The sequence below is a fragment of the Hemiscyllium ocellatum genome, chromosome 34 (genome assembly GCF_020745735.1).
Source record: "Hemiscyllium ocellatum isolate sHemOce1 chromosome 34, sHemOce1.pat.X.cur, whole genome shotgun sequence".
NCBI lineage: Eukaryota > Metazoa > Chordata > Chondrichthyes > Orectolobiformes > Hemiscylliidae > Hemiscyllium > Hemiscyllium ocellatum.
Window position 1 is genome coordinate 11,514,042 of NC_083434.1, and position 16,191 is coordinate 11,530,232.

General features: G+C 43.8%; 1 protein-coding gene across 1 annotated transcript in view; it reads left to right on the forward strand.

Moving 5' to 3' along the window:
• Positions 1–16,191, forward strand: part of LOC132832186 (E3 ubiquitin-protein ligase RNF144B-like) — an 88,771-nt gene that overhangs the window by 51,002 nt on the left and 21,578 nt on the right. The window contains exon 3 of the mRNA XM_060849952.1: positions 955–1,059. Coding sequence (XP_060705935.1) covers positions 955–1,059 — 105 coding nt within the window. The remainder of the gene's footprint in view (positions 1–954; positions 1,060–16,191) is intronic.

Genomic DNA, 16,191 nt, shown 5'->3' on the forward strand with positions numbered 1-16,191 from the left:
CACTTCAGTCTTCAGCCAGAACTGTCAAGTGGATGATCCATCTGCAATGGTCCCCAACATTTCAGTCACCAGTATTCAGCCAATTCAATTCATTTCATTTCATGTAATATCAAGAAACAGTTGAAGGCACTGAATGTTGCAAAGGCTATGGGCCCTAACAACATGCCTGTGAGTGGATTTAAAAAAAAATTGTTCCATAGCCAGACACCAGACCCAAGAGTGCTATCATCCTCCAACATATGCAATCCCCAATTCCTTCATTCGACTTTAAGTCAACATGCATTCAATTATCTAGTCTTAATTCCAGAAACTCCCTATCCAAAGCATTGTGTTCCTCTCTCTTTAAAATTTGAATAAAAACCGGTCTGTTTTGATCATATGCTTGCTAACCTGTCCTATAACGTCTCTTCCTTTGGCTTGGTGTCAGTTATTATTTCATTTAGTTCCTGTGAGGTGTTTTGGATAAAGTTTTGCTTCGTTGTTGAGAAACTAAAACAGCACAAGATTTCCTCACTTTCACTCCTAGATTTCGATTTGGTTTCCCTTTGAGCACTGGGGATTAACCATAAATAATCTGCAGAAAATGCAGTAAATGTGCAGTAATTGACTCAGCATCTGTGAATGTTTGAACCCTCCTTTAGAATCCTTATCAGACGAAATAAAATGACCATTACGTTTGAGGAAAGTTGAGTTGTTTAATAATATTCTGCTGAAGAAGTTGCAAATTGACATTCTGATTATGAGTATTTTAATGCTGTATTCAGTACGACCCAATCCAGAGATTGTGATACAATATCTTTAAGTATTGCCTTCAGCTAACTTTGGATTTCATTAGAATATCACATTGAACGATAAAGTCTAGTGTTCACTAAGTGAATAAACATGTTGGTGCTCTATGACACCAAGTAACAGGTGTACTTGTGTTTTTTTTCAAATTCTGATTTGATTCATCAGTGCTTAATGCGCTACGTGGAACTGATGATCAAAGAAGGTTGTGGATCTCCTATCACATGCCCAGAGCTTGGATGTCCTAAAAATGGGGTCTTGCAGGATACAGAGGTAAAAATGCTTTCAACATTATAGTTTAACAGAATCCATTCTTCCTAACAACCTGCTTCTGACATAATTTTTTTTAAACTGATTTTAAATTTGCAATATATATAGTTTTCAGAACTATCACAAAAAGCCTACAACCAACTTTTAACAAACTTAGAATGCGCAAAAGTTCTGATGTTCCAAGCAATATTTTTCTCTTCTGTCTAGGTTTTTAATTGCTCTCAGCACCTTGCCCATTTCTCCAGTTTTGAGCAATGTTTTCCGTAAGGAAAATGCGCTGACATGATTCCAATGGAAAATAGAAGTGGCACTCGGATGAAATCTTACCCACTCCTTTGAGACCTGGAGTCAAATTTGCACATTAGAATTGGAAAGTGGGAGGATTTGGGGTTCAGGAGTTCACTGCTGATGTGAGTGTCAGCGGGCAGGATTTTAGTGACTCAAGAAACTCCCTAGTTGGTGGACCATGGGGAGGTGGGAAGTGAGCCACGTTCTGGCCTGAATTAACAGCCTTCACTGTGGCTGTGTTCTGCATGTGGTGCTTTTTCTTTTGGTTAAAGAAAGAGGATCTTCATGTTGAGTAACTAGTGCAAATAGTGAGTTCAAACCAAAGATAGGGTAGGTAAGAGGTGAAGTTGCCATAGTCTTACTGGACCAAAGGGCTGCTCCCTCAATATTTAGGTAGGTAAGTAGGTATGTAGAGAGAGAGAGAGAGAGAGAGAGAGAGCCAACTGGTGTAGGAAAAGGATGATTACTCAAATGTTACTACATTTCACGACTCTTTTAGTCCAAATGTTCACATTTTCTGTATTGAATGATGCATTACTGCCATCCATATTCCCATCAGATTGGTGTGGGTCATTTTAAGAGAGCTGTAATGACCACCTGGCCCCATGAACATTTTGGATCAGCACATGAGCTCAGACCAAGCCTCCTAGTTAGAGGTGGGAAAGTTCACTTCACTTCCCCCACCAGCATCTGCTGTCCACCCAGCCTTGGGGAAATTTATCTGTTGGGAATAAACCAATTTTTTTTTATTATCTTGTCCCCTTTGAATGTTGAAAGACCTACATGAGTGGTGACATGTCACCAAGTCTGTTCCACTTTATTGTGAGTTGGATTCTTGAGCTACCCAACTGATTGCAATAGAATAATTTCTTTTTTTTTGGACAAGGAGAAGGAAATCTGGGGGTGGAATCATATGGACACAACCATGTGCTTCCTAGTGTCATGCTTGAGTTAAATCATGCTTGCTTTCTGGGAAGCTGTTTGCCTGTTTATAGCTTGGTAAGAGATTCAGAATAAAAAGTTGGTTTGAAATAAATGTTTTTGGGGCTAATTTCGGTATTCCACCACTAATGTGATGTTTGCTACCAGACTCTGAAAAGAAGGTCCTGTTATTACTATACATGAACCTTCATTCATGGGATCAAACATGAGTCTTCAGAAAAGGGTAGAATGTGTTCCATATCTGAGTGCTTGCAGAGCATTTGGTTAATTGCTGGATACTCCATTTCTTTTAGCCTGATGAAGAATCTGATAAATTCACTGAGTGTACTCTGAACCAAGGCTGCTGCGATAGACTATTTGACTTGCCCTGTTATTTTCATTTTTGGCTACTTTGATAGCCAACTATTTTGTGTTATGTCAGAATTTTCATATCAGATTGGTGCCATTGGTTGTGCTTCCAATTAACTAATGCCAAAATCTTGCTTCATGTTGGTGTGCGGGGAAGGGGCCTCGCAATACTGGTCTGTCCATTTATTAGCTTCTGAAGGTTTCGTCTCATGTCTTTACAACCTATCAAAGAACAAGAACGTTTTGAATTCAATAAAGAAAAAATGTTAGAATCAAAAAAGGAAATGCATGGTTGATGACTAGCATTTGAAACGTTAAGGGAGCAATATCCATTTGTTAGTCTGCTGGAATTCTGAGCCCTATTGGAAGGCAGATTTTCTTCCATTTTGCTCCTGAGATAAAAAGGCATTGTCTGGAAAAATCCCAATCCTGACACTGACCTCCATTCAGGAGAAACTGCCCTGAAACCACCAGATTTATGCTCAACTGGGGGAGTGGAAGAGTGGTGTGAGGCCTGCAGAACTCTGGAGTCAGTCACAGGAGCTTCCAAGTGCTGAGGTGAGTTGGTTAGATGGTCCAACTCTGTGCTTTGGAATTTGTTTCCCAGTTATAATAAAATTAGTAAGGTCTTCCGGTCCTCACTTCCAGACGCCCATTCAAACCACCTCATTGCCCCCTGAGCTAATGGTTCCATGTATTAGACCAGATGCCATGTCCTACAGTTTTCCTTATTAATTGCCTGTGTGGGACTGTTTTTTTATTGAAATATTCTGGAAGATACAGATACATTATATCCAATGGTAACAACTTAGCTATTATATCCTCAAAAGCTTACATGTTAACATGATTTTGTCTTCATAATCCATATTGGACGAGCCTGATCCTCGTGTCCAGTCATCACATTCTTTGTAATAGACTTTACCATTTTCCCTAATGTTAGGCTAACTGGTCTGTACTTCCGTTTTCTTCCTCCCTCCTTTCTGGAATACTGGGGTTACAGTGCAACTTTTCAGTCTGTAGGAACATTTCCAGAATCTATAGAATTTTAGAAGCAGACCACCAACAGATCCACCCTCCCTACAGTTACTTCTTTCATCACACTGGGACATAGACTGTTCGGCCCGAAAGAATTATCAGCGTTCAGCTCTGATAACCTCTGCAGTATTGCTTTGTTAATAACACTAATATTTTTCGGTTCCTCATTCTTGCTCGTACCTTGGTTCTGTAGTATCCCTGGGAGCTTTTCTTTCAACTTCCTCTGTGACAACAGAAACAAAGTTGTTTAGTTTCACTCCAATTTCCTTATTTCACATTATTAATTCTCCAAACTCCTGCTTGTAATGGGCCCATATTTGTCTTTGCTAATCTTTCCCTTTTCACCTCATGATAATTTATTATTTTTTTTTGTTGGATCTTTTGAAAGTTTTAATTCCTAGTAGTGAATCCAGGGAGATAGTGAGAAAAGAGATCAATCTGAGACTGGTGCAGTTGGGAAAAGGAGCATGTCAAACAGTCAGGGCAGGCAGGAACAAAGCAGAGAATGAGGTAGAACTGAGAAATTAAACGACCTTTATGTCAATGCAAGAGGCCTAACAGGGAAGATAGATGAACTCAGGGCATGGTTAGGAACACGGTACTAGAAGATCATTGTAATTACAGAGACGTGGTTCAGGAGTGGCAGTGTAATGTTCCAGGGTATAGATACTGAAGAAAGAATAGAAGAAGAGGGAGGAGAGGAGGGGGAGTGATGTTTTGATTAGGGATCACATTGCCACTCTACTTGGTGAGGGTATTCCTGGAAGTACGTCTGGGGAAGTCATTTGGGTGAAACTGAGAAATAAGAAAGAAGTGATCACTTAATTGGGATTGTACTGTAGATATCCTTGCCCCACCTCCACCAGTAGACAGTGGGAAATTGTGAAACAAATTTGTAAGGAGATCTCCATTATCTGTAAAAAATAATGGATTGATAATGGTGGGGCATTTTACCTTTCCAAACATTGACTGGGACTGTCAGAGTGTTAAAGGATGGAGATGGATTTAGGTGTGCACGAGAAAATTTGTTGATTCAGTATGTGGATGTACCTACTAGAGAAGGTGCAAAACATGACCTACTCTTGGGAAATAAGACAGGGCAGGTGACTGAGGTGTCAGTGAGGGAGCACTTTGGGGCCAGTGACCATAATTCTATAAGTTTTAGCTATTCTATTAGCTGGAAAAGGAGGCCGGTTCCAAAAGTTAAAGCTCTAAATTGGGGGGAGGCTAACTTTGACAGCATTAGGCAAGAACTTTCAAAAGTTGATTGGTGTGAATATTTGCAGGTAAATGGGAAGCCTTCAAAAATGAGATAATGAGAGTCCAGAGATAGTATATTCCTATTATGGTGAAAGGCAAGGCTAGTAAGTATGGGGAATACTGGATGACTAGAAAAATTGAGGTTTTTGGTCTAAAAAAGGTAGGAAGCATATGTCAGCAATAGACAGCAGGGATAGAGTGAATCCCTAGAACAGTATAAAGGCATCAGAAGTATACTTAAGAGGGAAATCAAGAGGTCAAAAAAGGAACATGAGAGAGCTTTGGCAAATAGGGTTAAGGAGAATCCAAAAGAGTAACTAGGGAGAGAATAGGGCCCCTTAAAGATCAGCAAGGGAATCTAAAACCAGAGGGCATAGGCTTAAGGTGAAAGGGGAAAGATTTAAAGGGATCTGAGGGGCAACCTTTGCACGCAGAGGGTGGTGCTTGTATGGAATGAGCTGCCAGTGGAGGCTGGTACAATTCCACCATTCAAAAGACATCTGGATGGGTACATGAATAGGACGGGTTTAGAGGGATATGGGCCAAGTGCTGGCAAATGAGACTAGATTTATTTAGGAATGGACCGAAGGGTCTGTTTCTATGCTGTACTTGTCTTTGACTCTATGTGGCTGGAATTTGAGCAATGCTGACATCCCAGAACCTGACGTCTTCCTCCTCCTCTTTCTTGTAGGCATACTGGCATACTAACAAAGACAGCTAGAAGCTTGCCAGAAGCTCTAGTTAAGATTCTTCAGTAGGCACAGACAGATAACCTTTCAGAGTGTTTCATGGCTAGCTAAGACACCTAAAGCCACACGCAAACACCAACATTAACACACTACTGAGGTACCTGAAATTAGTTGCATTCTGAAAATCAACTGGAAGTTATATTCTCCGATTAATAATTTATAATCATTGTAGAGCTGATCAGTAGCATGCTAGAGATTTTGAAAATGGCAGTTGAGTCCACAGTGCAAAATGGAGGTCTTGCACTTGTTTACTAAATAGATCACTACATAATTTCTGTCAGCTGTGCTGGTCCCTGACTCAAAATGGTACTTGGTGCAACTCTGATGCAGAACAATATGGTGTGACAGTGATCTAATTTTCTTGGTTGTGGTACATGTTGTCAATTATAACAAACATATGCTTTGAAATTTTCATGGGCTTTTCAGCTACTGAGGGTTGAAATTTACTTTTACTTAATATTTTTCCCAAATTATAAGAAAATGTAATACGAGCTGTCTTGGTTCTTAGCAGTCGAATAAAGGCTCACTTCCATCATACTTGACTAGACATTACTGGGCTTGGAAATGGAAATGTTGTCAATATCTTGCAGGTCAGGTAGAATCTGTGATGAGAGAAATGCATGCCCCTGACCTCTGTATTTTCCACATTTCATGTCTTTAGTTTGGATTTCCAGTATTTTGCTTGTGTGTATTACTGGAGATGGTATGACTCAGTGCTCCCATAGGTTTCTGCCAACTTCTGTACTGTCTCAGACCCACCCTGTTCCCAAGCTCTTCAATCTGTCAACTAGGAAACTGGCTTAAACAAATATGGGATGAATTCCTTAAGCAGCAGAAAACTTGATGAATGTTGATATGACTTCAGATGTTTTTCTGATTTTTTAAAAATTGTTAGTGAGTCGTTGTGCTGCATCTAGTTGAACTTCCAATCTGAGTATTGCTTCTGAATATGAGATTGCTTGGAAGTTAGACTACTGAGGAGCACATATAAAATGAAAGGCCAATTTATGTTGGCAATAGTTAAATGCCAGCTGCTAGAGAGCCCATATTGATAAGAGATATTTTACTTCTATGAAATCAGCAATCTTTTTACTTTTATATTAAAAAATCATACCCAGACTTTCAACCAGCCAGAAGTGTAAAACAAAAGGGCACTTGCTATAGAAACATAGTCTCCACTGGCTCTGAAACTAACTGGATTGTTCTTACTCTTTTGCCTGGTAAAGCCTGAATGTAACATTGCTCTTTTCAAAGCTTGTAGTAAATAGTTTAACAGCCATATTCTTGTCCTTTGATGGCACGCATTTCCCAGTTGCAGCTAGTTATTGGGAGTCATTCCTCAATAATTTGACATCAGAATTTCATATATTACATGGATGTTAGATTCTACTTCTGAATGGAAGCCGAACTTTTTGTTTTCCTCTGTTTTAGAATAGCATACTAAAAAACAATTGTTGAAAAGGATTGGCATATGTATAAAATGATAGAATGATGCAGCATAGTTGATTATTCATCCTGTTGTGTCGAGAAGAGAGCTATTCAATTAGTCCCTCTGCTGTCGCAATGCTGACTCATTTTTGCTTTGTTATACACTTCTTCAATAGTGAGAAAGCTTTTAGAAATCATAATTTTGGGGCAAACTAAACAACAATTTTAGCAATGTCTTCGGATAGAAAGCAGAGTTAATGTTTCAAGTCCAGTGCCCTCCCGATGTCAAGCATTCACAGTTCTTTGGTTTATTTTAGTTATTGTGGCGAAAGTAGATTAATTAATGAAAGCCTCTCAGATTTGTTAAGAGGGAAACTGTGTTTAATCAACTTGTTTGATGAGGTAATAGAATTGATAGATGAAGTGTGATGGTTGTCTATATGGACAAAAGGCATTTGATCAAGTGTTATATAGCTGGTCAGTGTGGTGCTGGGAAAGCAAAGCAGATCAGGCAGCATCCAAGGAGCATGAGAGTCGATGTTTTGTACATTAGCCTTTCATCAGGAATGTGGGTTAGGGGGTGGTGGCGGAAGGGAGCTGAGAGATATATAGGAGGGGTTTGGAGCTGGGAGGAAGGTAGTTTGGAAGGTAATAGGTAGATCCAGGTGGAGGGTGATGGTGATAGGTTGGAGCAGATAGGTGGGAAGGAAGATTGACTGGTGGGACAGTTCAAGAGGGCAGAGCGAGTTGGAGGGCGGGAACTGGGATGAGGTGGAGGGAGGGGAGATAAGGAAACTGGTGAAATTGATGTTGATGCCATGTGGTTGGACGGTCCCAAGGTGGAAGATAAGACGTTCTTCCTCCAGACGTCAAGTGGCTAGGATTTGGTGATGGAGGAGGCCCAGGACTTGCATGTCTTTGGTGGAGTGGGAGGGGCAGTTGAAGTGGTCAGCCACAGGGTGGTGGGGTTGTTTGATGCATGTTTCCCATGAAACGTTCCATGAGTTGGCGTCCTGTATCCCCAAAGTAGAGGAGACGACATCAAGTGCAAAGGACACAGTAGGTGAGGTGTTTGGACAAGCAGGAAAATCTTTGCCAGATGTGGAAGGATCATTTGGAGCCTTGCATGAAGATGAGGTGGGAGGTGTGGGTGCAAGTTTTACACTGTTTGCGGTGGCAAGGGAAGGTGCTGGGAGTGGAGGGTGGAACAGACCCGCTACTGGAGCCATGTCACCTTCCTCAGCGTCTGCCTACGCAAGCGACTTGTCCGCATGGACTCAAGACTACACTCAGACCATCATAGTTAGGACCTGATCAGGACAACCACTACCTATGGAAAATCCAAAACCTCCAGAAACTGTTCTCCCTCCACCCTCCACTCCCGGCACCTTCCCTTGCCACAGGAAGAGATGGAAAACTTACCCCCATAGCTCTCCCCTCACCTCTATTCATGGCTCCAAAGGATCCTTCCACATCTGGCAGAGATTTTCTTATATATCCAAACACCTCATCTACTATGTCCTTTGCTCTTGATGTCTACTTTTAGGTCTACTCCAAGCCTGCTCAGTTGTTGAACTCAATATGGCCTATTCCAAAGATGCTCAAAAGTGCTGAACTCCAGCGGGAAAGTGAGGGTGATTGCTGTTGACATCAAGGCAACATTTGACTAGGTACAGTATCAAAATGGCCTAACAAAACTGGAATAGATGGGAGTTGAGGAGGAAACACTGTCTTTTGAAATCATGCTGAGCACAAAGGAAGATGGTCATACATGTTGATCGATCATTTCAGCTTCAGGGCATCATTGCATTTCTTCCTGTAGCTGCTTCATCAGTGACCTTATCTGCACCATGTGGTCAAAGGTGTGGGTGTTTGCTGCTTGTAGCACAATTCCTCCAGTTATTGAAGCAGTCCATAATTCACATGCAACATAATCTAGACCACATTCAGGTTCGGAGTCCGAACCGCCCAGGCGGCCGCCCCGGCGATCACCACACAGACAACCGCTTCCACGATCGCCGACAGACTCGCGACCCCCGCGGCTGCCGGGAATGACTGCGGTTCTTCCGTCGCCACAGCCATTTCCGCCCCTTCGGTTGCCGTCGCCGCAGCCACTTCCGCCCCCACTGACATCACTAACCTGCAGGACCACAACGCCTCAGGTTTCTCCGCCCCCACGCCGTCTTACGTCACTACACGTAACCCCGCCCTCACGCAAACCTTCGTCACCACGCATAACCCCGCCCCCACGCCGACTTTTGCCACCACACATAACCCCGCTCCCACGCTTATTTCCGTCACGACGCATGACCCCGCCCCCACATTTGACCCCGCCCCCACACCGAGCAACGTCACCACGTCTAACTCCGCCCCTACATCGATCTCTGTCCCCGCCCCTAACCCCACCCCCACTCCCAGCTCCAGTCCCACACCAGGTCCTAGCTCCCAGCCCTGCCATGTTTTCACCATCCCTCCAGACCTCCCCCTCTCTGAGGATGAAAGATCAGTCCTCAGCAGAGGCCTCACCTTCATTCCCCTATGCCCTCGAATCAATGAGTTCAACACGCGGTGAGATATTGAACAATTCTTCCGCCGCCTTTGCCTCCGTGCCTACTTTCACAACCAAGACTCCCGCCCACCCTCTGACGACCCCTTCTCCCGCCTCCAACGCACCCCATCCACCTGGACACCCCGTGCTGGCCTCTTACCCGCCCTCGATCTATTTATAGCCAACTGCCGCCGCGACATTAACCGACTCAACCTGTCCACCCCTCTTACCCACTCCAACCTCTCACCCTCGGAACGTGCAGACCTCCACTCCCTCCGCTCCAATCCCAACCTCACCATCAAACCGGCAGACAAGGGAGGCGCGGTAGTAGTTTGGCGCACCGACCTCTATACCGCTGAGGCCAAACGCCAACTCGCGGACACCTCCTCTTATCGCCCCCTTGACCACGACCCCACCTCCCACCACCAAACCATCATCTCCCAGACCATCCATAACCTCATCACCTCAGGGGATCTCCCATCCACCGCCTCCAACCTCATAGTCCCACAACCCCGCACCGCCCGTTTCTACCTCCTGCCCAAAATCCACAAACCTGAATGCCCCGGCCGACCCATTGTCTCAGCCTGCTCCTGCCCCACCGAACTCATCTCCGCATACCTTGACACGGTTCTGTCCCCTTTAGTCCAAGAACTCCCCACCTACGTTCGGGACACCACCCACGCCCTCCACCTCCTCCAGGATTTTCGCTTCCCCGGTCCCCAACGCCTTATTTTCACAATGGACATCCAGTCCCTGTACACCTCCATCCCCCATCACGAAGGACGCAAAGCCCTCCGCTTCTTCCTTTCCCGCCGCACCAACCAGTACCCTTCCACTGACACCCTCCTTCGACTGACTGAACTGGTCCTCACCCTGAATAACTTCTCTTTTCAATCCTCCCACTTCCTCCAAACTAAAGGAGTTGCCATGGGCACCCGCATGGGCCCCAGCTATGCCTGTCTCTTCGTAGTATATGTGGAACAGTCCATCTTCCGCAACTACACTGGCACCACCCCCCACCTTTTCCTCCGCTACATCGATGACTGTATCGGCGCTGCCTCATGCTCCCACGAGGAGGTTGAACAGTTCATCAACTTTACTAACACCTTCCATCCCGACCTCAAATTCACCTGGACTGTCTCAGACTCCTCCCTCCCCTTCCTAGACCTTTCCATTTCTATCTCAGGCGACCGACTCAACACAGACATCTACTATAAACCGACTGACTCCCACAGCTATCTGGATTACACCTCCTCCCACCCTGCCCCCTGTAAAAACTCCATCCCATATTCCCAATTCCTTCGTCTCCGCCGCATCTGCTCCCAGGAGGACCAGTTCCAACACCGCACAGCCCAGATGGCCTCCTTCTTCAAGGACCGCAGATTCCCCCCAAACGTGATCGACGATGCCCTCCACCGCATCTCCTCCACTTCCCGCTCCTCCGCCCTTGAGCCCTGCCCCTCCAACCGCCACCAAGACAGAACCCCACTGGTTCTCACCTACCACCCCACCAACCTCCGTATACAGCGTATCATCTGCCGTCATTTCCGCCACCTCCAAACGGACCCCACCACCAGGGATATATTTCCCTCCCCTCCCCTATCAGCGTTCCGCAAAGACCACTCCCTTCGTGACTCCCTCGTCAGGTCCACACCCACCACCAACCCAACCTCCACTCCCGGCACCTTCCCCTGCAACCGCAGGAAATGTAAAACTTGCGCCCGCACCTCCTCCCTCACTTCCCTCCAAGGCCCCAAGGGATCCTTCCATATCTGCCACAAGTTCACCTGTACCTCCACACACATCATCTATTGCATCCGCTACACCCGATGTGGCCTCTTCTACATTGGGGAGACGGGCCGCTTACTTGCAGAACGCTTCAGAGAACACCTCTGGGACGCCCGGACCAACCAACCCAACCACCCCGTGGCTCAAGACTTTAACTCTCCCTCCCACTCCACCGAGGACATGCAGGTCCTTGGACTCCTCCACTGGCAAAACATAACAACACGACGGTTGGAGGAAGAACGCCTCATCTTCCGCCTGGGAACCCTCCAACCACAAGGGATGAACTCGGATTTCTCCAGTTTCCTCATTTCCCCTCCCCCCACCTTGTCTCAGTCGGTTCCCTCAACTCAGCACCGCCCTCCCAACCTGCAATCTTCTTCCTAACCTCTCCGCCCCCACCCCACTCCGGCCTATCACCCTCACCTTACCTCCTTCCACCTATCACATCTCCATCGCCCCTCCCCCAAGTCCCTCCTCCCTACCTTTTATCTTAGCCTGCCTGGCACTCTCTCCTCATTCCTGATGAAGGGCTCTGGCCCGAAACGTCGAATTTCCTGTTCCTTGGATGCTGCCTGACCTGCTGTGCTTTAACCAGCAACACATTTTCAACCACATTCAGGTTCGGCTAACAATTGATAAATAACACAGACGCACCATACAAATACCAAGCAATGATTACCTCCAACAAGATAGAAACAAAGGCTATTCAATAGCATTTCTTGTTCTGAATCCTCCGCTGTCACCATCCTAGGGGTTACCATTGACCAGAAACTGATTTGGACCAGCCACATAAATAATATGACTATAAGAGAAGGTCAGAGGCATGAGGTTCTGTGGTGAGTAGCTCACCCTCTGTCTCCTCAAAGCTTAAACACCATTTACAAGGTATAAGCCCCTGTAATTTGGCAAAATGCTTTTTTTAACCTGGACGAGTTCATCTCCATAAGCGTCTTGAGTATTGATACCATCCAGCGCAAAGCAGCCTGAAAGATTTGACACCGCATCTAACATCTTCAATATTCCCTCCCTCTAAATACAATGGTAGCAGTTTATACCATTACAAGATGTATTGCAACATATACATATACCAACACTTCTTAAACCGTGCCTTTTGAACTCATGGCTTCAAACATCTAGCAGGACAAAGGTAGGAGACACATGGGAGCCTCACTACTTACAAATCTCCTTCCAAGCTACTCACCAACTTAACTTGGAAATATATTACTGTTATTTAGCTGTGTCAAAGTCCTGGAATTTCCTCTGGGCCAACACTGGTGTTTATTCACCCCAGAGGTGCAGTGGTTCAAAACACCAGCTCACCACGACCTCTCCCGGACAGTGGGAATGGGCAGTGAATATTGGTTGAACCAGCATGGCCACCTCCTGTGAATGAAAATCAAATCATTGCAAATGCAATATTACTTTAATACAGGAACTCTCTATTCAAAGTCAATTCAGTTAATTTTGAATCATTTTAAACAAAAATATTGGCATTAGTTTATTAAAAGACATTAATACTGGGAGTTTGTTTGCTGTTGTTTTGTCACAGACTTCCTGTTCTGTGGCCTGTGATTTCTAGGACCTTTGACTCATGCTTCAACTATTGTACAGTCCTGCCATTCCCTTAGCCTTCCTACAGTTCCTGTCCCTGTCTTCTATCTCCTTCATCAGAAGGTCTGCTATTAGATATAGCCTGGTCAATTTACCATCATCAGACCAATATAATATTAATGATTTTTGTATGTGCTTTTTGATTACATTTCAATTAAAAATTGATCTGGATGTCTTTTTATTTATGAATGTAGACATTTTAAAAATGTACACCATTTTAATTTCATGCTTTTGAAAGTTGAAAGTTTATTTCTCTGCTGAGAAAGGCCCTGAAGTTTAACTCTATGATGTTCCTTGCATACTGTGAGATCTTATTGCACAAGTTATTTGAGCTAGGAATGCACAGTGTTGCAATCACGCAGTACAGTATGTAAATTCAGTATATTATTTCAGAGCAAGAATTGTTTGAAGAAGACTAACTCTAGTTTTAATATTGAATTATAGATTCCCATAGAAATATTTTAACCCCTGGCCCAAAGCTGTTGAGTTCTTCACATTCCTTACTTTGATTCCAACCTAAGTAAGGATACATTGAACAGTGGTTCTGTGTGAGAAACTTTTTCCTGTCCTTAGTCCAAGGACACTGAAGCCAATGCTATTAGTATAACTACACTGGCTCAACTCAGCAAACTAAGTACAAGCCAGCAATTGAACCTGGGGCTGCTAGTTCTGCATATGTTAACAGTCAAAAAGTGTGGCGCTGGAAAAGCACAACAGGTCAGGCAGCATCCAAGGAGCAGAAGAATGGATGTTTTATCTATATGTCCTTCATTAGGAACCAGCTATTACTCTCTGGTCAAAGAATCATAACAATGAAGAAGGCACTTAGGCTGCCATGCCTGTATAGGCTCTTTAAATGAGCAGTTCACCTCGTTCCATTCCCCTGCCTTCTCACTGTAGACCTTTAGTTATTTTTCAGATAATAATTCAATTCCCTTTTGAATATCTTAATTGTCTCTGATTCCACCACACTCAGTCTCAGGTTGTGCATTCTAGATATCAAAATGCTTGCTGTGGGGGAGGTGGGGAGAAAGAAAATTTCCTGTCACTGTTGCTTCTTTTGCAAAATTACCATAGATCTGTGCCCTCTGATCCTTGATCCTTCTGTAAGTACTGTATAATGAGTTTCTCTTTCACTACTCCACTGAGGACCTTCATGATTTGAATTACCTCTATCAATCTCCTCTTAACCTTCCCTTCTCCAAGGAAAAATAGTCCCACTTCTCCGATCTGTCTACTTAATAAAATTCCTCTTCACTGGAACCATTCTCCACGAATATTTTCTGCACCCTATCTGGTGCCTTCACATCCTTCCTAAATGTGATGTCTGGAACTAGGTGCAATATTCCAGTTGAGGCCAAGCATACAAGTATGACTTCATTGCTTTTGTATTCTATAACTCAATTGATAAAGCCCAAGATGCTGTAGGTTTTATCAATTGCTCTCGATCTGTCATGTCACAATGTGGAGATACCATCCACAGGCATAACTTCTGAAAATATACAGGTGTTTCTGCTTTTGTACCCTCTTTAGGGTAACTCCTTTATTTTATATTGTGTCTTATACTTCATATTTTATATTGGTTTTTCCTACCATAATGAATCACTTTTTTTTACTTTCTGGTGACTTCCTTCAGCTATTTTAAACAGAGAAAAGTTGTCAAAAGCAGGTTTTTTTTTGTTAGTTTGAAGATGTGAATCAATTCTCGTTATTGTCTTTTCGCAAGAATTAGCTAGGGTTTGGTCATCTGCTGTGAATTTTGGAGTAAAGGTCAGCATCACTCGTTTCTCTGCCTGTCTCTTTCGGTTAACTACTGACTTGGAATGCAACCTTGGAAGGTGGTGAGGTAAATATGATGAAGTCACATGGTTGCTGGGGGATAAACAAACAGGTATATCTTTCTAATGCTTGATAATTGCTGACAAATTAAGCCTATTTATTTGAAGAAATGCATGAGGTAAAAGCTACTTGTTGCCTTGCTAGGATGTGGTTATAACTTAGAAAATCAGCTTCTATTGCCTACAACTAGCTACTGTTGAGAAGATGTCAGTGAGCTTTCTACAATCAGTGTGGTGAAGGAGCTTTCACTAGATAGGCACTTCCATGATTTTGATCCAACGACAATGAAGGATTAGCGATATATTTTGAAGCCGCGATTTGTGACTTACTGGGAAACTTGCATCTGTTCCTTTTGTCTTTCTGGTTTGTAAAGGTCACAAACTTAAATCTGGGAGTATGCACTAAACTGAGGTGAACACAGTGGAGCAGGAGAGAAAGAACCTTGAGATTATTAAATTTGATTCACTCGTTCATTTTAATCGAAATGGACTATAGTGATTTGTAACTAACATCTGCCATTGTGGAAAATGTTCCAAATACGTATTATGCAATTTATTCTTCTTATGTGGGCAGAGATGGGATTACTAAAAGGAAAATAGATATTAGCAAAAAGTCAGATTTTCCCATCAAGTGGGAGTGTGCTTATCCTCAGATGTTCTTGACAGCGTCAGGGATCCGGGTTCGATTCCAGCTTTCAGCGACTGTCTGTGTGGACATTCTCCCAGTGTCTGTGTGGGTTTCCTCCAGGTACTCTTGTTTCCTCCCACAGTCCAAAGCTGTGCAGGTTAGGTTAATTGGCCATGCTAAATTGCCCATAGTTTTCAGGGATGTGTAGGTTAGGTGCATTAGTCAGGGGAAATGTCAGAGTAATAGGTTAGGGGAATGGGTCTGGGTGGATTGTTCTTCGGAGGGACGGTGTGGACTTGTTGGACCAAATGGCCCATTTCCCCGCTGTAGGGATTCTGTAATTCTTAAGAAATCTATGATGTTTTCAGCTGGTTTTAAATTTGTCAATGCTAAATGCAAATACAGTGCTACAAAGCAGCTGCATCATTGGCTTTGCTGAGTAATTCAGTGAGTAGCCAAATGACAGTAAAGCTACAGAGGTCCAGCTGTGATTCAGGGTCACACACCAAGCTGACTGGTCTCAGCCAGAGTGATGATACTATTGGGGATTTTAATTCCTCCAGTGGCAAATAACTGCTGCTTTCTTTCACAGTTTCTGTCTGCACATATTAAACAGTCTGTTGAGGATCACTGTTATACTTCAGACATGAAGATTTGGTACTTAGTTAAGGT